The following is a 23,764-nucleotide window of genomic DNA, read 5'->3' on the forward strand; positions in this document are numbered from 1 at the left end:
AACCCACTCCAGTACTCTTGCCTGGTAAATCCCATGGATGGAGGAGCCTGGTAGGCTGCAGTCCATGGGATCGCTAAGAGTCAGACATGACTGAGCGACTTCACTTTCACTTTTCACTATTATGACTGGAGAAGGAAATGGCAACCCACTCCAGTGTTCTTGTCTGGAGAATCCCAGGGTTGGGGGAGCCTGAAGGGCTGCCGTCTATGGGGTCGCACAGAGCCGGACATGACTGAAGCGACTTAGCGGCAGCAGCAGCAGCTTTTACCAAGCCCAGGTTTCCTGAGTAGTTTGAAAGAGACAACTCACCTTTGAGTTAAGCTCTGTAGAATTGAGAATATGTTTGTAATTGGTTATTTTTACATGTACCTTAATTCCATTAATGTATATTTATCGAGTATCCCTGGTGGCTCAGATGGTAAAGAATGCAAGACGCTCAGGTTCAATCCCTGGGTCAAGAAGATCCTCTGGAGAAGGGAATGGCTACCCACTCCAGTATTCTTGCCTGGAGAATTCCATAGACTGAGGAGCCTGGCGGGCTATATAGTTCATAGGGTTGTAGAGTTGTATCCAACTGAGTGACTAACATTTTCCCTTTTTTTTTTTCTTTTTCATTGAGTATCCATTATATGCTAGAGACTGCTTCGTTCACTTATCGTGAATGTGTGCAGATGAGTCATTGATTCAATAAATAAGTATTGAGCACTTACTTTGGTCTTATTCCTGCTAGAAACTGGAGATACAGAGGTAAATAAGGCATGGCCTCTGCTGTTAATCAATTATAAGTTATTAGGGGGACAAACTAAAAAAATTAAATACACAGGGAATTTAATATATTGTGGCGTAAGTGTGCATGAACTGTGATGGGAACACAAGTGAGTGGCATGTAAAAAATTGGGAGAGGAGGGGTAGATGATTTCCTGGAGGAAGTGGCACTAGAAGAGGACTTCCAGAGACATTCGGATAGTCAGGGTATATATTGTAGTGTTTAGTGTGTGCTGAAGTTAGAGTTTCCTTGACTCAACTCATGCGGGGAGAAAGGCCCTCCAGATGGAGAAAACTTTGGAGGAACTGCAAGTATTACTCTAGGTTTTGTGCAAAGGATATTTGGGTTAATAGACACAAGATTGTGCTAAGTCATGTAGTACTTTAGATATTAACAGTGTTATTTTCTTAGAATAGGTGTCAGAACAATTAATTTTTAAAAATAAGGTAGGTATCAGAAGTTCTTTTTAAAAAACTTATTGAAATTTAGTTAATTTACGATGTGTTAGTTTCAGGTATATAGCAAAGTGATTCAGTTATACATATATGTATAAATATATGTATTATTATTTCTTTACATTCTCTTCCATTATAGATTATTACAAGGTACTGAGTATAGTTCCATGTGCTATACAGTAGGTCTTTGTTGTTTATCTATTTTATATATAGTAGTGTGTATATTTTAATCCCAATCTCTTAATTTATCCCTTTTCCCCTTCCCCTCTGATAAGTGTAAGCTTGTTTTCTATGTCTGTGAGTCTTTTTCTGTTTTGTAAATAAGTTCATTTGTATAATTTTTTTAGATGCCACCTATGACTGGTATCATATGATATATGTCTATCTGAAGTTCTTGATTGTAAGCTGCACAAAGTAAGTTTGGCTAAATTAAGCAATTTGTTATTGTCAGTCATGTCCGACTCTTTATGACCCCATGGACTGCAGCACACCACCTTCCCTGTCCTTCATCATCTCCCGGAACTTGGTCAAACTCATGTCCATTGAGTCGGTGATGCCATCCAATCATCTCATCCTCTGTCGTCCCCTTCTCCTCCTGCCTTCAATCTTTCCCAGCATCAGGGTCTTTTCTAATGTCAGCTCTTTGCCTCAGGTGGCCAACTTAAGCAATAGAAGAATTTATTGAAAGTACCTTGGGCAGCTCACATATTAACGGAAAGCCTCAGAAAATGAGCAGGATATCTTTAGGTGAAGATATACTGGGAACCCATGCAGGGCTAGACTTGTTGTCTTGTGATGATGGCGGTCACCATAGACACCACTGCTACTCTTAAACTCTTGGGGGTTCTGTTACCATAGACACTTTAGCAACACCCTTTGTTTTTGTTTCATTTCCTCGAGATTCAGAGTCTTTGGTTGGAACATCAGTTGACTAGGCCTAGGTCCTTCTAACTGCTAGAACAGAGAGGGGCCTTTTGGCTTCTGTAACAGGAGGTAGACTCAGCCCCAAGGCTTACACAAAGAATTCAGAGTTCTCCAACACTATTTAATTTAGTATTTAATTAGAGGTGATTGACTATCAGGAATATGACAGGTAATAGTTGAAAGCTGAACCACATAATTCTAAATTATTTTCCACTTCTTTAGTGTTTATAATGCACTAGGGCTTTTATTTTTATTGAAGTACATTTCATTTACAATGTGTTTCTGGTGTACAGCAAAGTGATTCATTTATATATACACACACTCATATATATTGCTTATCATATTCTTTTCAATCATGGTTTATTTTTAATACTTATTTAATTGGCTGTGCCATATTTGCACATGTGGGATCTTTATCGTGGCATGCAAACTCTTAGTTGGGGCATGTGGGATCTAGTTCCCTAACCAGGGATTGAACCCTGGCTCCTTGCATTGGTAGCATGGAGTGTTAACTGCTGGACTACTAGGCAAGTCCCTCGATTATGGCTTATTAAAAGATATTGAATATAATTCCCTGTACGGCAGGATCTTGCTTTTTATCTGTTTTATATTTAGTAGTGTGTATCTGCTAATCCCAAACACTTAATTTATTCCTCCCCCCATCCTGTTTCCCCTTTGGTAACCATAAGTTTGTTTTTTATGTCTGTGAGTCTTTCTGTTCATTTGTATCATGTTTTAGATTCTGCATGTAAGTGATGCCATTTGGTATCTGCCTTTCTCTTTCTGACTTCATTTAGTAAAATAATCTCTAGGTCCATCCATGTTGCTGCAAGTGGCATTATTCTGTTCTTTTTTTGTGGGTGAGTAATATTCTATCGCACATACGTATCACATCTTCTCTATCCATCCCTCTGCTGATGGGCGTTTAGGTTGCCTCTGTGTCTTGGCTGGTATAAGTCGTGCTGCTGTGAACATTGATGTGCAGGTATCTTTTTGAATTTTCTAGGTGTATGCCAAGGGATGGGATTGCTGGATCCTATAATAACTTTATTGGATTTTGAAAACCTCCCTTAAATACTGGACTGTGGGTCTGTAGATGCAGCTTCGTTGTGCTCCTTACCTACACTTAAGCGCCAGTGAACTCCCTGTCACTTAAAGTGCCCAGGCACCTCGGTGACTCAGTTCCTGTGCCTCACCTTTACCTCCCTGGGCTCATCTTTCCTCACTAGCACCCTCTCGTCACCCTGAATTGGATTAACAGCCTCCTCCTTTTTTCCACTTCAGCTTAGGAGTCTCTTTCTCCCTGTCATTTCAGCTCCTGAATCACCTCCATCAATCAATAGATAGGAAGGAATTACTCCTGAGCCTCCAAAACTTTGTGTCCCTGTAATAGGGCACTTACTCCGCAGTGAAATTTGGATCGCTGTGTGCACCTTGTCTCCAGAACCAAATCATAACATCCTAAGGCCAAGGACAGTCTTATTCATTTCTTTGTTATTTATAGCTCCCAGCACAGTGCCTTGTTGAACTCAGCTGTTACTTTAAAGCTTAAGCATACATTCGCATTTTGGTTCACACTGATAATATCTCGGAGATATTTTTAAATAAGCATTACAGAGTTATACTTCACACAACTTTAGAGAAAGTTATTCATCACAAATTCCACCTTGAGAGAGTCTAAATTAAATAGGTGTATTTACTGTACGTGTACTTTATGATGATCCAAGGATTCAAATTCAAGTTCAGTGCCCAGGATGACCATACCCTGTAGAGACTGGGAAGTTTGGAAACCTTCCCCCCTCCCACCTTGGGTTTCAAATACTGGTTCCTTGGGGGAAAGTGAGTGAGAAGGCCTCTTCAGGTATGTGCCTTCAGTTTAGTGTTGGAGATTCCTGTTTCCTTTTACAATGCGTGCAGGTGTTCATAGCCTGGGGTGCTGGGACCTGTCTTCCCCCAGGCCTCAAGTCCAAAAGTGTGACTTGGCTACCTCAGGGAAGGAGCTTGGCTTCACATGAGGGTCTGTGAACAGACCAGCCGTTATTTTTCTGGTATTGGCTGTGGGGTCTCCAGATTCCTCCTAAGACCTCGTTTCTAGGGCATCTGTCTCCTGGAGTGGACTATTCAACTCCCCGGGGAAACCTCCAGTCCTGCCAGGATCGGAAGGCTTGATTGCTTACATTTGACTTTGAGGACGCTGGCACACTCAGTAAATTCCTCAGCTCTTTGAAAAGGAAGGTGGAGGCCGCAGAATTGTTCTGTTGCCTGTGGTTAAAATCTCTGTCATAAAGTTAGAGGAGGTTATTCTCATCTCGTCGGTAAAGTTGTTTTTGAAGGCATTAGGTGGTTTTGGCTTACGTGGGCCTGGCGGAAAGTCTTGCACTTGGGCGCAATGACACCTGGGAGGTTTTCTGGGTTTGGTTTTTTTTTTTTTTTTTTTGCAGTGAGTAAAGGCTTTGAGGAACCTGGCCTACAGACCCCAGAGCATCACTGCCGGCTATAGTGGGGACAGTGAGTGCTTCCTCCTCTTAGGGTACTGAGAGGGCCTGGGAATCGTTGGGAACTCTCAGAGACCCACTTTGGAAGGACCTCTTTAAACTTGGCAGTGACAGCGTCCCAGAGGATATGCCAAGTCTCTCCATCGGTCAGCAAGGAGGGAGCAAGAGAACACAGGCTGTATACAGAAAGGAGCAAGGACTTGGATAGTGCCCAGCTCTAAGGTTCCCAGGACACTGGCCCCAGCCTATATGTATTGAAGTATAGTTGATTTGCAGTATTGTGTTTAATTTCTGCAGTTATGACGAAGTGACTCAATTCTACATATATATATTCTTCATTATGGTTTTATCACAGGATATTGAATGTAGTTCGCTGTGTTATACAGTGGGATCTTGTTTATCCATCCTATATATATACATAGTTTGCATCTGTTAATCCCAAGCTCCCAGTCCCTCCCCCATCTCTCCCCCACCCTTGGTAACCACAAGTCTGTTCTGTGTATCTGTGAATCTGTTTTTATTTTGTAGATATGTTCACTTGTGTCAAATTTAGATTCCACATGTAACTGGTACCATTTGGTGTTGATCTTTCTGACTTACTTGCTTAGTTTGATCATCTTTAGGTCCATCCATGTTGCTGCAAATGGCAGTATTTCATTCTTTTTAATGACGGAATAATACGCCATTATTTACACACACACACACACACACACACGTATATGCTTGTGTGCTTACTTACTTCAGTTGTGTCCGACTCTTTGCATCCCTATGGACTGTAAGCCTGCCAGATTCTTCAGGCAAGAATACTGGAGTGGGTTGCTGTGCCCTCCTCCAGGGGATCTTCCCAACCCAGGGATTGAACTCACACCTCTTGTATTGCAGGTGGATTCTTTACTGCTGAGCCACCGGGGAAGCCCCATATATACATATATAATCACATCTTCTTTAGCCATTTATCTGTGGATGGATATTTAGGTTGTTTCCATCTCTTGGCAATTGTAAATAATGCTGTAATGAACATTGGGGTGCATGTCTCTTTTTGAATTACAGCTTTGCTTGGATATGTGCCCAGGAGTGGAATTGCTGGATGCACCGGCCTATATTAAATGACAACCGCAAGCTGCTGGGCAGTTTAAGTGCTCAGTTGTGCACTTCCGATCATAATTGCCCTGGCTGTCGGGGGCAGGCAGGCCATTGTAAGGGGAGGTGTTCTAGAGAGAGTAACCTGAAGATGTCTTGGGGTGAACTTTAGAGGACCTCGGGAAAGGAGTGTGAAATGGGGCCTTGGAGAATGAGGGTGGCATGTTCATGGGATGCTGGAATGCTGAGGGGACCAGCGAGACTGGTGACAGCTAAAGGAAGGGTCTGAGTGTAGTGGCCTTGAAAACCATGCAGAGTTTGAACTTGAAGCAATAGCCAAAATGGTGACGTACAGCGGATTGACAAGCTGACAGTGCAGTTTAATTAAGGAAAGGTGATTCCCAGCTGTGTGTCCTCTGCTCTCTACACCTGAAGGAGACTCCTGAGCCTGTTACGTTGGTCTGTTTGTGGATTCTGGATCTGGTCTTAGGAACAAAGTAGTTAACGGTGAAGGCGAGGCTGGTGAGCAGGTGACCAGGGTTCTCGTTGTGCCTCTCACTTCCGCCAGGAAACTCACTTCATTTTTACCTTGATTCATTTCCTCTCAACAAGGAGGCCTTTGTCATCACTACTATGGAGTGAGGCAGAAAAAAGCCTTATTAAGGGTCGGATTGCCTAAAGGCCTCTGGACATTTACAGAGAAAGTAAGAGTGTAGAACCATAATGGGAAGGAAGTTTTCAGTGCTTTAGAAGCTAGCCAGAAGCAGTCATGCTCATAGAGAAGCAAAGGATTCTTTTTGTTGACAAATGACGTACAGTTTTTGCAAAGAGAAAGGAACTATTCTGGGTGAAATGGGTCATCATCAATCAAGGTAGAAAGGTTGAACCCTCAAACTGGACTTGCAGAATTTCACCCTCTGTGGACTGCAACACAAACAGACGTCTGGTTTTCCTTCAGGTGGGGCCCCCTGCCCAGAGGGAGACCCTGAGCCTGTTTTCTGTTGCTCCTGCCACTTTCCCCATGCAGACCTAAGCTGTGTCCTTGGTGGTCCTTAGATGAAGGTCTGGTTTGAAAGCAGGTAACTCCTTATGTGGAGATTGACTTTTTTTGAAACCCCTCGAGGCAACTCCTTGCAAAGATTACACAGAAGCAGAATCCTTGCTCAGCCACTGTTTTTGTTGTTCAGCTGATCAGTTGTGTCCAACTCTTTGCGACCCCAAGGACTGTAGCATGCTAGGCTTCCCTGTCCTTCACCATCTCCCAGAGTTTGTGCAAATTCATGTCCATTGAGTCAGTGATGCTGTCTAACCATCTCATCCTCTGTCGTCCCCTTCGCCTCCTGCCCTCAATCTTTCCCAGCATCAGGATCTTTTCCATGAGTGGGCTTTTTGCATCAGGTGGCCAAAGTATTGGAGCTCAGCTTCAGCATCAGCCCTTCCAATAAATATTCAGGGTTGATTTCCTTTAGGATTGACTGATTTGATCTCTGCAATCCAAGGGGCTCTCAAGAGACTTTGAAAGCACCTGTTCTTCCACACTCAACGTTTATGGTCCAGCTTTCATGGATGCCCCTAAACACTGCCCTGTTCCATATGCCCTGGGCCCCAGCCAGGCCCTGCAGCACTCGCCGGGAAGGGGTGGCGTCTAGGCATCTCCTGTGGTTTATGGCAGCTCCTGCTCCGGGGGCTGGAGAAGTGCTAACAAGGAAAACCACATCTCTACTCATGATGGATACTGATGTCTAGTTTCTGATTTCAGAGACCCTTGACCCTACTGGTTAGATTACGGACACTGTGTTTTTACATAGGAAAACACATGCAAATTACGCGACCAGAGTTCCTAATGAAGATCCTGAATGAACAGGAAGGGAAAGATTACGTGCTCGTGGGCCTGGGGTTGGTGTCTGTTTTTTGCCACGTAGCCCAGGAAGCTCGTTCAGAGCCTGTGATCCGTGTTACTGTCATTTGCCCTTGTCTTCCCAGTGAGGGAAGGGAAGTAAAGTGATTCCTTTCCGGTGTGGCAGTACCCGCCCCGCCCCCAGCCCCGGGGGGATCTCTGGGCTCAGTGGAGTTATCATCCCTGGGCCTGTCTGTCCGTAGGGTCTGTCCTGATCATCTGCTCGGCCAGCCTTTTCTCTCGCCCTCTGAGAAGGGCAGAGTGGGAACAGGACTCAGTGTGGGGGCTGCCGCATCTTAAATGACTGTCGGTGAGGAACTGAGATCCTGTCCTTCAGTCTCCATCAGTGCTTGTGTGTGTGTGTGCGTATGTTCATGCACGAGTGTGAACTGCATTTGTTCTTTCCTAATACTGAACCTGCAGAAGAAATGGTGACAGGGGCACGTCTTTGATGCCCTCAGTGCTCATGCCCAGCATCCAGCCCTGCCATCTGCACAGCGCTCTGTGGCCTGGAGCCTTGGAGCTCGCTGCCACTTGACAGGCCATTGGATAAGGTGTGGAAAAACGATTTATACCAGTCTGGTGGTGATAGGAGCGACTTAATGCGGGGTTCTTGTTTTTTTTTTCCCAATTTATTTTTGAAAAAATATTTTAACTGACATCTAGTTGATTTACAATGTTTTAATTTCTGCTATACAGCAAAGTGATTCAGGTATATATGTACATATATACACACACACATTCTTTTTTTAATCATCTTCTCCATGATGATTCACTATTGAATGTAGTTCCCTGTGCTATGCAGTAGGACCTTGTTTATCCATTCTAGATGTAATAGTTTGCATCTGCTAATTTCAGCCTCCCACCCCACCCCTCCTCCAGCCCCCCTCCCCCTTGCAGCCACAAGTCTGTTCTCTTTGTCTGTGACATTGTTTCTGTTCCATAGATGGGTTCATTTGTGTCTTATTTTAGATTCCACACATGATTGATATCATATGGTGTTTGTCTGTGACTTACTTCACTTAATATGATAATCTCTAGCTACATCCATGTGGCTGCAAATGGCATTGCTTTGTTCTTTTGATGGCTGAGTAGTATTCCATTGTCTACATGTACCATATCTTCTTTATCCATTCCTCTGTTGATGATGGACATTTAGGGTGTTTTCAGGTCTTGGCTGTTGTGAATAGTGCTTCTCTGAACACAGTGGTGCATGCATCTTTTTTAATTCAGAGTTTTGTCTGGATATATGCCCAGAGTGGGATTGCTGGAGCGCATGATAACTGGCATCCATGTCGAAAGCATGTATCCATACATACACACATCCCCTACACACTCCTTTATACACCCATCCAATATACATGTATATTCTTAGGTATGCCTCAATTTTATTGGCAGTTTGCTCTCTGTTATCACTTACAATTTGTAGTCAATCTGATAGTACAATTTGATAGTAGGGCCTGAAGTTGTAATCTGCCGGCATATGCCATTCCTGACCCAGAGAGAATACCACACTTAAAAAAAAAGTTGAATTGGAGTGTAATTGATTTACAATGTTGTGTTCCTTTCAGGTGTACAGTAAAGTGATACAGTTGTGTGTATATATATATATTTTTTTTCCCAGATTCTTTTCCATTATAGCTTATTACCAGGTATTGGATACAGCTCCTTGTGCTGTATAGTTTATCTACTGTTTATCTATTTTGTATATAATATATCGTTGTTTATCTACCTTATACACAGTGGTATGTATCTGTCGCACTCGCTTCTCTTTGCTGAAGTGTGTGGGTCCTCACTGCCCTTGACGCTCATCTGGTGGGGGAGGGGCTGCAGGTACAGCAGGTGTGTTTGTGTTTTCCTGTTTCTTTTTCTGTGTACACTGTTCTCCTTCTGGCTTAGGGCTTCTCAACCGTGGCTGCGTATCAGAATCATACGAAGAGCTCTATGAAATGCAGATGCCCGGGTCCTATCCTGGGACGCTGACTGCCAGGTCCGGGTGAGGCTGGGATGCTGGCATTGGAGAGCTCCCCAGGGGATCCTCTCGGGCGGCCACGCTTGCTCTGCGAGGCTCTCCAACTTTCCACCAACATTTTCCACCTGTCTGCATTAGAAGCCAGCCTAGATTTGCCTTTGGATCCAGGCCATTGACGATTTCTAATTTTAACTTTCAACTTTGAGACTTACAGATGTAGAGGGTGAGGCCCAGAAGGGACTGAGTGTCTTTCCATGGTAGTCCCTGTGGATTGGCCAGAAAGAGAATGCTGACAGATGCTGTCAGAGGCGCTGAAACTGTCATTTTAGGCTGATCTTTATATAGTATGTCATTCATACTCAGATTATATTCAACCTTAAGCTCTAACTCACAACTGCATTATTTAACATCGCAAGGTAAATATTCTAGTCGTCCAAATCTTTTTTTCTCTTTTTCTCTGTAGTCTAGACATGCTTATGCTCCATGTGAAAAGAAAGATAGCTAATCACTTGGTCGTGTCTGACTCTCTGTGACCCCATAAACTGTAGCCTACTCTGTCCATGGAGTTCTCCAGGCAAGGATACTGGAGTGGGTAGCCTTTCGCTTCTCCAGGGGATCTTCTGAACCCAGGGATTGAACCCAGGTCTCCTGCATAGTGGGCAGACTCTTTACCGACTGAGCCACCAGGAAAGCCTTTTGCTACATGTGAGCACACGTTCAAATGTCATTTCATAGGTTGAGGGAGAGAAACTCAGGAAGAGGATGAGTAAATTTCCATCTTACAGCCTTTCGGAATAATTAGTTGCTTTGGCCTTATGGGAAATGGATAGATAACCATCCTAGCAAGAAATTTTGAATGACCCATTTGACGTGATGGCTGAAAAACCGTATTTTTTACTAATGGAATGATCTTGCAGGCAGGGATTTTAATTTTTTTAAAAAGCATGACTCTTTGCCCAGAGTAAACTAAATTACCTTTGCCAAAAAGAGCCTTCAACTTGGTGCCCACGGGGAGAGGTCAGTGCAGAGAGGGCGGAGCCTGGACTCCCCCCTCACACTGAGTGCTCCCACTCATCACACTGAGTGCTCCCTCAGTGTTGTTTGTGATGTATCAGTGTCATGTCCCGGTACTTCATGTTCAATGACAGCAGGATTGAACCCAGTGTCACTTTTAATTGAAACAGGAAGCGTGTTCAGCTTTGTGTGTGAAGCAGCCACGTGGGATCCGAAAGGCCAGTGCTGGGCAGAGGGCCAGAACCCATGACCCGGGCTCACACTGCCGCACAAGGCTCCAGAACCCCCAGAGTGGGGCCGATCGCTCTGTGCTGGGCTGCAAGCAGCCCTTGCTAACACGTGGTCTGGCAAAATGACCATTCCTCTCTGCATCTTCGAGATGCTCCAAGAGACAGCTGCTCTTTCCGTTTTAGTTTTCCCTGTCTGGCCTCCCCGCCCGCTTCCCTTTGACTGCTCCGAACCTGGTGGCTTGTCCAGCTCCACAGGGGACTTGATGTTTGTGGCTGCTGTTGCCACTGGCCTTGGAAATGAATTGTGTGAAAAGGCCCCTGCCTTTGCTCAGTGTGTCTTGAAAATTATGATTATGACCTCACGGGTCATTGTGGTGGGTGCCAGACTTGTGATGATTCTGAATAGTTACTTTGGAATTTTATGAGTCAAAAAGACAGAGCTGCCCCTGCCAGTGGAGAGGCATGGGGGAGAATGGCTGGTGTGAGTCACATGGCGAGGAGGACTTCGTTGACACTGAAGTGCACTTTGCTCTCTGCCCCCAGGTCCCCCTCCGGCCTGTTACAGCCCCAGCAGTCCCGTCCAGATTCTGGAGGACCCCAGCTACTTTTTCCCAGACTTTCAGCTCTATCCTGGGAGGCATGAGGCATCTTTGACAGTGGAGGCAAACAGCAGCATCAGAGAAAAAGTCGGTAAGTTCTTTCACTGGCATTCATGTTGGAAAAGCAGAATGATTTTATGTTTTTCACTCTTCTGAATAATTTTTTCTCTATCCTCTTTTTAAAAAGCAACATATTGGATTACTGGTTGTTTCTTTATTGGTAGGTGCCTTATTTTTAATGTTTGCTTAACATTGTGCATGCGTGCATGCTGAGTTGCTTCAGCAGTGTCCAACTCTTTGTAACCCTATGGACTGTAGCTGGCCAGGCTCCTCTGTCCATGAGATTCTTCAGGCAAGAACACTGGAGTGGGTTGCCATGCCCTCCTCCAGGGGATCTTCCTGACCCAGGGATTGAACCTTTGTCTCCCGTGACACTTGCATTGCAGGCAGATTCTTTACTGCTGGTGTTAATAGACTGTTAATTATAATACATGACTCACTCAACAGAGAGAGTTCCTGAGTAGGTAGGAACTTTCGAATTATACCATTGAGTGCCTAATTTTTCTCTAATTCCTAAATGTTCTTTTTTGTACTCTTTCCTAGAATCTTTCATTTCTTTTTTCTTCTCTGCTTTCATTTATACCTCTTTTTGCGGGTAATTCAGAAATTCAGAGAAATTCTAAACTATATTCGGAAAGGAACTGCTTCCTTTGTAAAAATTTCCTGACTATTTTTAAGGGTTTATGAGATTGGTTACACCATGAAGGAATCTTCAAAACCACATTAAAGAAGGATCTTAAGGCTCTTGCCAGATGTGCTCATGAAAAGGAGATTCAGTTTCTGTGCCTAATGAGACCCCATTCCTTTTATTATTCATCCAAAAAATCATTTTCCTTTGGAAATATGTTTTTATTTGAATTTTTATCCATTTTTATTTGAAGTATTGATTTTTTTATTTGAATTTGCTTGTTCATTAAGCCCTGAGGGTAAGAACTATCTTCTTTACTCTCCTAACCCAGCACCTGTCAGAATGCCTGAATATCACAGGCTGGCAGTTGGTATTTGTGGAGTGAGTGATGGCTCAACTCAACCCACGCTGTTAATTGCTTTCCTAGGATTGTGCATCACTTAGTACAGTTACTCAGCAGCTCATCTTGGGTGACTTTCAGTGGTCTGTTTTTGTTGTTGCAAAGTTCTAATTGCTGAACTTCGGGTTTATATCTCAGTTACTGTGCACGTTCTCTGAAAATGAGCAGTAAGTTTGAATTTACTCCACATACCATCCTGTGAAGTAGATATGAAGCCTGACCCCAGAGGAGAGAGAGGTTCAGAGAAACCAAGTAATTGCCTGAGCTCACGAGGGGTAGATCAGAGGTGAGCTTCAGGAACCAGTCTGTAGAGTTCTTTACTCTCTCATTTTTTAAACCATTTTTTTAATTGAAGTATAGTTAATTTATAGTGCTGTGCTAATTTCAAGTGTATAGCGAAGTGATTCAGTTATATCTATATATCTGTATATGTCGATTGTTTTTCAGATTTTTTTTCCATTATAGATTATTACAAGATATCAAATATAGTTCCCTGTGCTATGCAGTAGGTCCTTGTTTACTGATTTCATATATGAAAAGTGAAAGTGAAATCGCTCAGTCGTGTCCGACTCTTTGCGACCCTGTGGACGGTAGCCTACCAGGCTCTGCAGTCCATGGGATTTTCCAGGCAAGAATACTGGAGTGGGCTGCCATTTCCTTCTCCAGGGGATCTTCCCAACCCAGGGATTGAACCCAGGTGTTCTGCATTGCAGACAGACACTTTACCATCTCAGCCACTATAGTAGTGTGTATATATTAATCCCAAACTTCTAAGATATCTCCCACCCTCCAACAGTTCTTTCCTGAATGCCTTTTGTGTATTGTGGTAGTGTTCTAGACAGTGGGTTCACAGTATGTGATAAGACAAGACTGTCTGTTCCCTGGTGCTAGAGAATTCTAGTAGCGGAAGACAGGTAATAAATACACTGTTGATTGAAAGAGAAGGCCAGAGACAAGGCCAGATGTTAGGCTGTTCAGGACATTTAGCAACTGGTTAGGGGAGCTGGAACCTGGGGAATGGTTGAGATCATAGAAGCTGGGGCTGCAGTCTTTGCTGTTACAGAGACACTCAAAATGTCATCTACTGTCACCTTTTCTCATATTTTAATACCAAAAAGTATAAGAGGAATGTAGTCCTTAATAGCAGCCCCTGCTAAAAGAAGGTAGTAAACTCAGCTTATGTGTGTCTAGGTATATACACATATAGATGTGTGATTATGTGTGTATTTATATATCTTGTAAGAGTATCACACCACCTTCATTTTTTTCTTATTTTACTATAAACTGAAAACCTAGCTTGGCACTTGATTAAATGTAAGGAGCAAAGGGGACTTCCCTGGCAGTCCAGTGGTTACGACTCCATGCTTCCAATGCAGGGGATGTGGATTTGACTGCTGGTTGGGGAACTAAGATCCCACATGCCATGTGGTGTGGCCAAATACATAGATAAATAAATTAATAAAGTACCTCTACAATTCAACAATTTAAAAAACCTTTTAAAAAATGGAGGGAGCAAAGGAAACAAAAGAGACAAAATTGTATCTGCACTTTGTATGTGGATGACTCTTTGATCATAGATGAGGATGCCATTTATCAGAAAAAAGGCAACTTTGGGGAAGAGAGACGGTTTGGGGGGAAATAATGTGTCCTTTGTATATATAAAAACACAGAACCATCACTGCTTGGAATTGTAGGGCTGAAGGCTACTTAGAGATGGGCTTGCTTAGCTCCCTGCTTTTACAGGTAAGGATTTTGAGCCCAAAGACAGCAAGTCTTATCAGTAGTAAGTAGTAGAATGTTTACTAGCCTATCACTATAAATATCCTCAATACACTCCTTCTGAGTACTTTTGTGAAAAGGCATACATTATATATTTCATGGTACTCTTTTACTGGTTAAATGTTTGACACCCATTACATGCAGGCACTAGGTTGCTTGTTGTTGTTGTTCAATTACTAAGTTGAATCCAACTCTTTGCAACCCCATAGACCACAGCACACCAGACTTCCTTGTCCTTTACCATCTCCCAGAGTTAGCTCAAACTCATGTCCATTGAGTCCATGATACCATCCATCCATCTCATCCTCTGTCGTCCCCTTCTCCTCCTGCCTTCAGTCTTTCCCAGCATCAGGGTCTTTACTATGAGACAGCTCTTTGAATCAGGTAGCCAAAGGCCAAAGTATTGGAGCTTCAGCTTCAGCATCAGTCTTTTCATGGAATATTCAGGGTTGATTTCCTTCAGGATTAACTGGTTTGATCTCCTTGCAGTCCAAGGGACTCTCAGGAGTCTTCTCCAGCACCGCAGTTCAAAAGCATCAGTTCTTCAGTGCTCAGCCTTCTTTGTGGTCCAGCTCTCACATCCATACATGACCACTGGAAAAACCATAGAGTTGTATGCTAGGGAGACCCAGATGAGGAGCCATGATCTCTGCCTTTAAGATGTTCAAAGTCTTGTTTACATAAATAAGTGCCATCTGACACAACTTAGCAACTAAACAACAACTTGTGATGATCGGTCTTTGGGATTTATGACAACAGAATTTGGATGTTGGAGAAGGAGGGCTCAAGCCTGCTGGGCTGCAGCAGGAAGGGTTTTACTTAGAAGGCAGCTTTGGAGCCATCACTCAAAGCACATCTAGGAATTTCCCAAGAAGATGTAGTGAGATGCATCTTTCCAGGCAGAGGGATGAATGGGGACAAAGTCCTGGAGGCCAGAGAGAGCTAGCTTGTTTGGGAACTCTGTGTTCTTGGTGTGTTGCTGGAACTCGAACTCTCAGAGCAGTAGGGTGGGTCGTGGCTGGAGTGTTTGAAAAGTGGAGACGGCAAGTGTCGATTGCTTTCTGAGGACAGTTAGGAGAGAAGAGGGAAGAGAAACTGGGTGGCACTTAGAGGTTTACACTGGGCTGTGAGAAGGTGGTTTCTTTTTTTGTTGTTGTTCTGATTTTTTTTTTTAAGATGGGAAAGACTGTTTATATGATGAAGAGAAGGGGTCAGTGGAGAGCTTAAAGGGAGAGCTTGAAGGCCTGACCAAGGTCTAGAAGGAAGCAGGAGGTGAGGGAAGGGAGAGTGGGAGAGGCGCACTGAGCTGGAGAGATGCTTCCCGTGAGAAACTGCAGGGTAAATGGGGGTGAGGCGGTATTGGAACGCTTTAAATGCCTCTATCATTAGAAAGTTCATTATTCACAATATACACTGAGACCTGTACGGAACAGCCTGACACGTTTTTCCTATGTTTATCTTCCAGTTGAGGATCCTCTCTGTAACTTCCACCCCCCGAACTTCCCGAGGATCCCAGAGGTGGAGATGAGAGGTTCCGAGGATGCGGCAGCTGGAACAGTGTTACAGCGGCTGATCCAGGAGCAACTGCGCTATGGCACCCCGACCGAGAACATGAACTTGCTGGCCATTCAGCACCAGGCCACAGGGAGCGCAGGGCCAGCCCACCCCACCAACTTTTCTTCCACGGAAAACCTCGCTCAAGAAGACCCACAAATGGTCTACCAGTCAGCACGCCAGGAACCGCAGGGTCAGGAACACCAGGTGGACAACACGGTGATGGAGAAACAGGTGCGGTCCGCGCAGCCTCAGCAGAACAACGAGGAGCTGCCCACGTACGAGGAGGCCAAGGCGCAGTCCCAGTTTTTCCGGGGACAGCAGCCGCCGCCGCCGCCGCCACAGCAGCAACCGGGGGCCGTGGGGCACAGCTACTACATGGCCGGGGGCGCCAGTCAGAAGGCCCGGACTGAGGGCAGGCCGACGGTGAGCCGCGCCAACAGCGGACAGGCGCACAAGGACGAGGCGCTGAAGGAGCTCAAGCAGGGCCACGTCCGCTCTCTCAGCGAAAGGATCATGCAGCTGTCGCTGGAGAGGAACGGCGCCAAGCAGCACCTCCCTGGCCCCGGGAACGGAAAGGCGTTCAAGGCTGGAGGGGGCCCCTCCCCAGCCCAGCCTGCAGCCAAGCTGCTGGACCCCCGAGGTCCTCCACCCGAGTACCCCTTCAAGACCAAGCAGATGGTGTCCCCGGTCAGCAAGACCCAGGAGCATGGACTGTTCTACAGTGACCAGCACCCCGGGCTCCTCCACGAGATGGTCAAGCCTTACCCTGCGCCCCAGCCTGCGAGGACAGAAGTGGCCGTCCTGAGGTACCAGCCACCCCCAGAGTACGGGGTAACGAGGTGATTATCAAGCCTAGATAATTTTAAAAAATTTATTCTTTTAATTGAAGTATAGTTGATAGATAATATTATTACTATTTTGCAGATGTACAATAGAGGGATGCATAATTTTTAAAGATTATGCCCCATCTATAGTTATTATAAAATATTGGCTATATTCCCCATGTCTTACAGTGTATCCTTGTAGCCTGTTTTATAGCCAGTAGTTTGTTTTATAGCTAATTGCTATAATAGTTTTATAGCTAATAGCCTGTTTTATAGCTAATAGCTAATAGTTTGTTCCTCTTAATCCCCTACCCCTACACTGCCCCTCCTCCTTCCCTTCTCCCCACTGGTCACCACTAGTTTGTTCCCTGTATGCCTGAGTCTGCTTCTTTTATATCACATTCACTGGTTTGTTGTATTTTTTAGGTTCCACGTATTAGTGATATCAAACAGTACTTGTCTTTCTCTGCCTGACCTATTTCAGTTAGCAGATTGCCCTCCAAGCCCATCTGTGTTGCTGCAAATGGCAAACCTTCATTCTTTAATGTGACTGAGTGGTATTCCGTCATGTGTATCTATCACATCTTCTTTATCCATTGATCAGTTGATGATACTTGTGTTGCTTCCCTATCTTCTGTGAAGTTGCATCATCTGTGAATACACGATTCTTGATCTGTGCCCTTTGAACACTTTTGCGTACGTGTGTGCTCAGTTGCTCAGTTGTGTCCAGCTCTTTGCAACCCTGTGAACTGTAGCCCATCAGGCTCCTCTGTCCATGGGATTTTTTCAAGCAAGAATATTGGAGTGGGTTGCCATTTTTTCCTCCAGGAGATCTTCCCAACACAAGGATGGAACCTGTGTCTCTTGCATTAGCAGGCAGATTCTCTACTATTGAGCCACCTAGAATGCTGCTGTGAATACTGAGATGCATGTGTCTTTCTGAATTAATGTTTTTATATACCCAGGAGTGGAATTGCTGGGTCATAAGGTAGTTCTGTTTTTAGTTTTTTGAGAAACCTTCATACTGTTTTCCACAGTAAGCCTAGTGGTTTCACTCATGGTTTTAGCTCTCATTATTTTCAAGGCATATTAGGTTTTTGTCATCAGTTTGTTTTTTTTTGGTCTGTGCACAATATTTAGTAAGCAGAGTTTTGGCCAAAATATATAGAGTGAAACAGAATAGAGGTCAACTGGGGATTTTCTCCAGGTGTTCCCGAAGGCAGGTAGGGATTTCTGAGTTTGGGGCGGAGCCTCCATTGTGCGCTGTCCCTGGGGAGCTTGGCCCAGTGGGCTAGAGGAGCAGTGGTTTTCCTGGCTGGCTTTTTGGAGAGTGTCCAAACTCCTGGAACATGTTATTACCATGGGGTTTTATAGAGTCTTTCTTCATTGTAGATTTTAAAGGAAAATGTAGTCTGAATTCTAGAACAGAGGAGCTAAAGAGACCTAGAGATCATATAGCCTCACCCCTTTATTCAACAGAAAAGTGAAAGTATTAGTTGCTCAGTCGTGTCCAACTCAGGCAATGGCACCCCACTGCATTACTCTTGCCTGGAAAATTCCATGGACAGAGGAGCCTGGTAGGCTGCAGTCCATGGGGTTGATAAAAGTCAGACACGACTGAGCGACTTCACTTTCACTTTTCACTTTCCTGCATTGGAGAAGAAAATAGTAACCCACTCCAGTGTTCTTGCCTGGAGAATCCCAGGGACGGGGGAGCCTGGTGGGCTGCTGTCTATGGGGTCGCACAGAGTCCGACACGACTGAAGCGACTTAGCAGCAGCAGCAGCAGACTGTAGCACACCAGGCTCCTCTGTCCATGGGATTCTTCAGACAAGAATACTGGAGTGGGTTGCCATGCCCTTCTCCTGGGGATCTTCCTGACCCAGGGATTGAACCCAGGTCTCCTGCATTGCAGGCAGATTCTTTTACCATTTGAGCCACCAGGGAAGAAGCTCTGTTTATTCAAGAGATGAGAAACTCAGTTCCTGCAGTACTCAACTCTGAGGCAACTGGAGTGAGGCTCAGGTATCCTGACTGTCAAAACCATTTCCTTCCATCGCCCTAATTGCTCCGACTGATGGATTCAACAACACTTCCCACATTTGTAGTCTGTATAGCCCTGTACTCAGTTCAGAAATAAAGATACAGTTTCCACTGTTAAGGTCCTCCCAGCATCGTCTCAGGGAAGCCAGCATCTGAACAGATCCTTGGGCTGCAGGGTGCCGTTTTAGGATAGAAAGGTGCAGAGAGCATTCGGGAACCGGAGAGAGTGGTATGACTCACAGCTGAAGGGCCTGGGGAGAGCTGCACAGAGGAGGTGACCTTTGAGTTGGGTCTTGAAGAAGAAATCAGAGCTGTGGGGTAGAGGTGAAGTAGCAGGAGGTACTATGCAGGACTATGCAGGGGAAAGGCCATTTCTTCAGACCAGAGCTTAGGGGGTTTTGTCTGGCATGAGCTGCAGTCATGCAGAGCCGTGGCGGTGTAGGAAGTGGCAGAAAGTGTGTTTGGACAAGGAAATTGAGACCAGTTGATGAGGATCTTTGAGTGTCATACTAAAGAGTTTAGAATTTATTCAGAAACAATTGCAAGAACCAGTGTTTTTCAGTAAAGACTGTGTTGATGTTTACTAGGCTGATTTTAATGGCAGCAAAGGATGAATTAGAGGAAGGGGAACCTAGAGGCCATGAAGACCATCAGAGATGAGGTGAGTTGTGTCCAGATAAGACTTGGAGAGAGTAGCCCAGCTTTGAGGCCATAGGTATGGAAGAGCATTATATGCTAAGAGAAATAGAGCTGACATCATTTAATGATTGATTAGATATGGACACTGTGGGAAATAAGTCAGTTGGAAAGCAAACTTTCAGGAGAGAGGTTGGCTCTGGAGATACCCATTTGGAAATTGCTGGAGTTTAGATGTTTCTGAGCTTGCTTTGCCTGGGGAGACTGTGGAGCATAAGAGAAGACAAGTGGGTCACTGTCTGTTATGGCTGTGTCTTCATTCTTGCCAGAGGTTTCATTTATCAGATTCTAAGTCAAATGAGCTGAGATTTTCCTGAGTGACCCCAATGGCTGGGTGCAGGGCCTACTTTGGCTGTACATCTTCTGAAAAGAGAGTGACTGGGCCTTGGCAGAGTGAGCTGGCCTGTCACTCACTTGGCAGCTGCTGAGCCATTTCCCTGCCTTCGGTGGCAGTGGCAGTTTTGAAGCAATGTACCGACAGGCAGGCCCCTGACAGGCAGCAGGATGCAGCGGACACAGTGTGACCCCACCAGGGTATCCAAGTTCAGCCTGGGAGAGCTCTTGTTCTCACCCTTTTATGATTCCTTAAGCCAAGGAGAAATTGAAATTTAAAAGCTATTAGGTTTGAAGAGGAAAAATATATCTTCAAATTTCTGGTTATTAGCACATTGATTTGCCAGAGTTAAATAATCCATGGTACTTGCTTGGAAAATCCCATGGGCGGAGGAGCCTGGTGCACTGCAGTCCATGGGGTCGATAAAAGTCGGACATGACTGAGCAACTTCACTCTCACTTTTCACTTTCATGCATTGGAGAAGGAAATGGCAACCCACTCCAGTGTTCTTGCCTGGAGAATCCCAGGGACAGGGGAGCCTGGTCGGCTGCCATCTATGGAGTCGCACAGAGTCGGACACAACTGAAGTGACTTAGCAGACTTAGCAGACTGATTGCAGAATCATATCAGAGTTTGGGTTGTGATAGTTCACTTTTTTTTTTCTTAATCATTTAACTCTGTGTCTAGAGCTTGATCAAAAGTAGAAATATCCTTAGTCTCCTTACTCCTCTTGGGCTTTATTCTTGGTTACCTGGCAGGGCATAAAGGGGTCTTGCTGCTTTTTATCATTTGGCAGTAGGTATGCTGTGAGTGGAAGATAGGAAGGGGGAGGAGGAAGCTATTCCTGGAGGGCTGCCCAGGTATTTGTGGGTGGTGTCATGTGTTTCGATGTGATGATGTCAGAAAGAAGAAGCAATGCCTGAAGGATTTGAGCTGGTTGCCGGGCTTGGCAGCTGGGTCCACATGACACATCAAAATGGCCTAGAAGATGTAACAGACAGACTATTGAGGCTCAGCCCCAGAGCTACAAGGTGGCTTTGTGAGCCTGGCCACAGCTCGCCAGCATGGCTCCCCCAGGGCAGCCTTTGGCCAGCAGGGTAAACAGAGTTGCGTCCACACCAGCCCTGCTTCAGACACATTCAGTGTGGCCTGAGCTCTAAGGACTGGATCTGAAGCTCAGCACGGTGTGATGTTCAAGCTATCTTTGACCAAAAGAAGAGCCATTGCGTGTGTGCTCAGGCATTTCTGACTCTGCAGCCCTGTGAGCTGCAGCCCGCCAGGTTCCTCTGTCCATGGGATTCTCCAGGCAAGAATACTGGGGTGGGTTGCCATGCCCTCCTGCAGGGGACCTTCCAGACCCAGGGATTGAACCTGTGCCTCGGGCGGCTCTTGCAATGGCAGGCGAGTTCTTTCCCACTCAGCCACCTGGGAAGCCCAGAGAAGAGCAGGTCTCCCTTTAACTTCACTGTCACCTTTCCTTGTGCTTAACAGGTTATCAGTTTGTCATTAATGGTGATGGTTTGGGAAGCTGCCGGTTGTTGGGTCAGTGCCTCATGGACGACCCTTGAGTCAGGGAGGCGTTTGTCTGAGATCACTGGGCTCATGTTCTGGCCTCAGGCTGCAAAGACAGCCCCAGTATGTTGTGGATATTCAGAGCTCTCACCCCATCCATCACACACTATCAAGACTTCACTGCTTTTTGTCTAGAGATGGAAAGGTCTAAAGAGCACAGAGCTTAGGATGAGTAAGAATCTGGAGTTCTGGCCTCCATTACTGATTTACCATAGCTTATGAATTCTCTCACCTGCTCTGATCCTCGGACCATGGGAGATGTGTAGCAGGTTATGGTCTCTTCTTGTGGGAAACCCCGTGGAGAGGCCACCGGTCAAGGCCTCCTTGACTTTCATCAGTTCAGTTCAGTTGCTCCGTCGTGTCCGATTCTTCGAGACCCCATGGACCACAACACACCAGGCCTGCCCATCACCAGCTCCTGGAGTTTAGTCAAACTCATGTCCCTTGAGTCAGTGATGCCATCTAGTGATCTCATCCTCTGTTGTCCCCTTCTCCTCCCTCCTTCAGTCTTTCCCAGCATCAGGGTCTTTGCAAATGAGTCAGCTCTTCACATCAGGTGGCCAAAGTATTGGAGCCTCAGCATCAGTCCTTACAATGAATGTTCAGGATTGATTTCCTTTAGGACTGACTGGTCTGTCCCGTTAATGGAAGTGAAGGCACGAATGAATACTGGGGAACTAGATCTCACACACCACAGCTAAGTTTGCATTCTGCAACTAAAGATTCCAAATGCCACCACAAAGATCCCCCAAATAAATATTAAAAAAGAGATGACATCAGAGCCAGTGGTGCCATGGATCCTGTTCCATAGAACATGCTTGCTTCGTCTCTTCACAGGCCAGCCATCCTTTCCATCAGTTCAGGGGGCTCGTGGTTTCCTGCGTTCATGGAGGGACCCTGTGGTGTGCTCAGCCTCCCAAATCATGCATGTTTTCCTTAGAATATTCACTATGAATTTTCCTCTAGAAAAACCTCCTGGTTTGGTTTTATTTAGCACAGAGTCAAAGTTCCTGATGCTCTCTGATGCTCAGGTGCTTCAGTTGTGTCCAACTTTCTGCGACCCCATGGACTATAGCCCTCCAGGCTCCTCCGTCTCTGGGATTCTCCAGGCAAGAATACTGGAGTGGATTGCCATGCCCTCCTCCAGGGGACCTTCCCGACCCAGGGATGGATCCTGGGTCTCCTGCACTGCAGGTGGATTCTTCACTGTCTGAGCCACCAGGGAAGCCCCATGCTCCCTGGGAACGTGTCAGACAATGCAGCGGGGAGAGGGGGAGCAAAGAGGAGAGTCCTGGAGCCCATGTGGCTGATTAGAGAGAAACCGTGCCTCTTGCCAGGAACCCACGCCGACCCAGCAGTGTGGCCAGAGTGCAACAAGCCTGAGAATTTGGGCTGAAGAGCAGCTTTACTCTGGGTGGGTGTGAGGTCTCAAATGTGCTGTATAGTACAACAGAGAATGTTCAGTGGCCCCCTCTCACTCTGAGTTGGAAATGGCTGGAGGAGGAAGGGGGATTGTCCGAGTGAGTGTGTTTCCAAAGTGCTGATTTGCAGTGTAGATAGTTAACGAAAATGGATTGCTATGTGGCATTAAAAGGTGAGCCAGACCCAAAGCTTATGGATTAACCACCACGCGTTGCTCTGAACAAAAAATGAGGCCAGGGAGTGTTTTTTTAAATCCCACCAGCTAAACATGTGTTTTGAATACCAGAATTAAAATTTACGAGTTTGTACAATTTTTAAGCTGAATTGTGGCTGGGTGAGCCAAGTAAAATGCCCTGTTTATTGTGAGGAGCGGCTCTGCGGTGTGGGAATTTGAAAAGGCTGGGGTCAAGTTTAGGTTGCTTTCTCAGGAAATGTAACACAACTCCAGCTGCAGTGCATTAAATGCATGGCTTCTCCAAACAAGAGGATCATCCATATGCATCCTGCCTAGCAATAGTTTGGGTCTTAGTTTACCCAAGAGTCTAGACTCAGCCTGAACACTTAAGAGTCCTGTGTTGCACCACCAAAGGGATCCAGGTGGGAAGGCTGTGGGTTTGGGGAAAGAAGTTTTGAGCCCTTTTAAGTCCTGGCTCTTCCACTTTGTAGCAAATTGCTTAAGTTCTCAGGGCCTCAGCTTCCTTATCTGCAATTTGTTGTAGCTGATGTTTCCTAAAAGTAACTGATTTTCTCTTACACCAATGAAACACTTTCATTATCAAAAATCTAGTAATATAGATAACTCCCACTTCCCCACTCCCTAAAAAATGGTAAAGAAGGGAAACAGAAATTGCCTGCAGTTCCATTATCCAGCCAAAACTACTCTAAAATACTCTGTTCACCGTTGCTTTCACAGTCAGAAAGTATAAGAAAATACTCTAAATTGGAAACCTCTAGGTAAATAAGAGGTATTTTTACTGAGGGAGAAGTCTTAAAATTTGAACCTTGCCATTTGTTCTT

The 23,764-nt window shown here is 45.3% G+C and overlaps 1 protein-coding gene across 1 annotated transcript in view; it reads left to right on the forward strand.

Moving 5' to 3' along the window:
* The window catches only part of AMOTL1 (angiomotin like 1), a 193,309-nt gene that overhangs the window by 98,794 nt on the left and 70,751 nt on the right, over positions 1-23,764 (forward strand). The window contains exons 3-4 of the mRNA XM_010862107.1: positions 11,377-11,523; positions 15,765-16,695. Coding sequence (XP_010860409.1) covers positions 15,824-16,695 — 872 coding nt within the window. The 5' untranslated portion in view covers positions 11,377-11,523; positions 15,765-15,823. The remainder of the gene's footprint in view (positions 1-11,376; positions 11,524-15,764; positions 16,696-23,764) is intronic.

Source organism: Bison bison, unplaced genomic scaffold (genome assembly GCF_000754665.1).
Source record: "Bison bison bison isolate TAMUID 2011002044 unplaced genomic scaffold, Bison_UMD1.0 scf7180017864478, whole genome shotgun sequence".
NCBI lineage: Eukaryota > Metazoa > Chordata > Mammalia > Artiodactyla > Bovidae > Bison > Bison bison.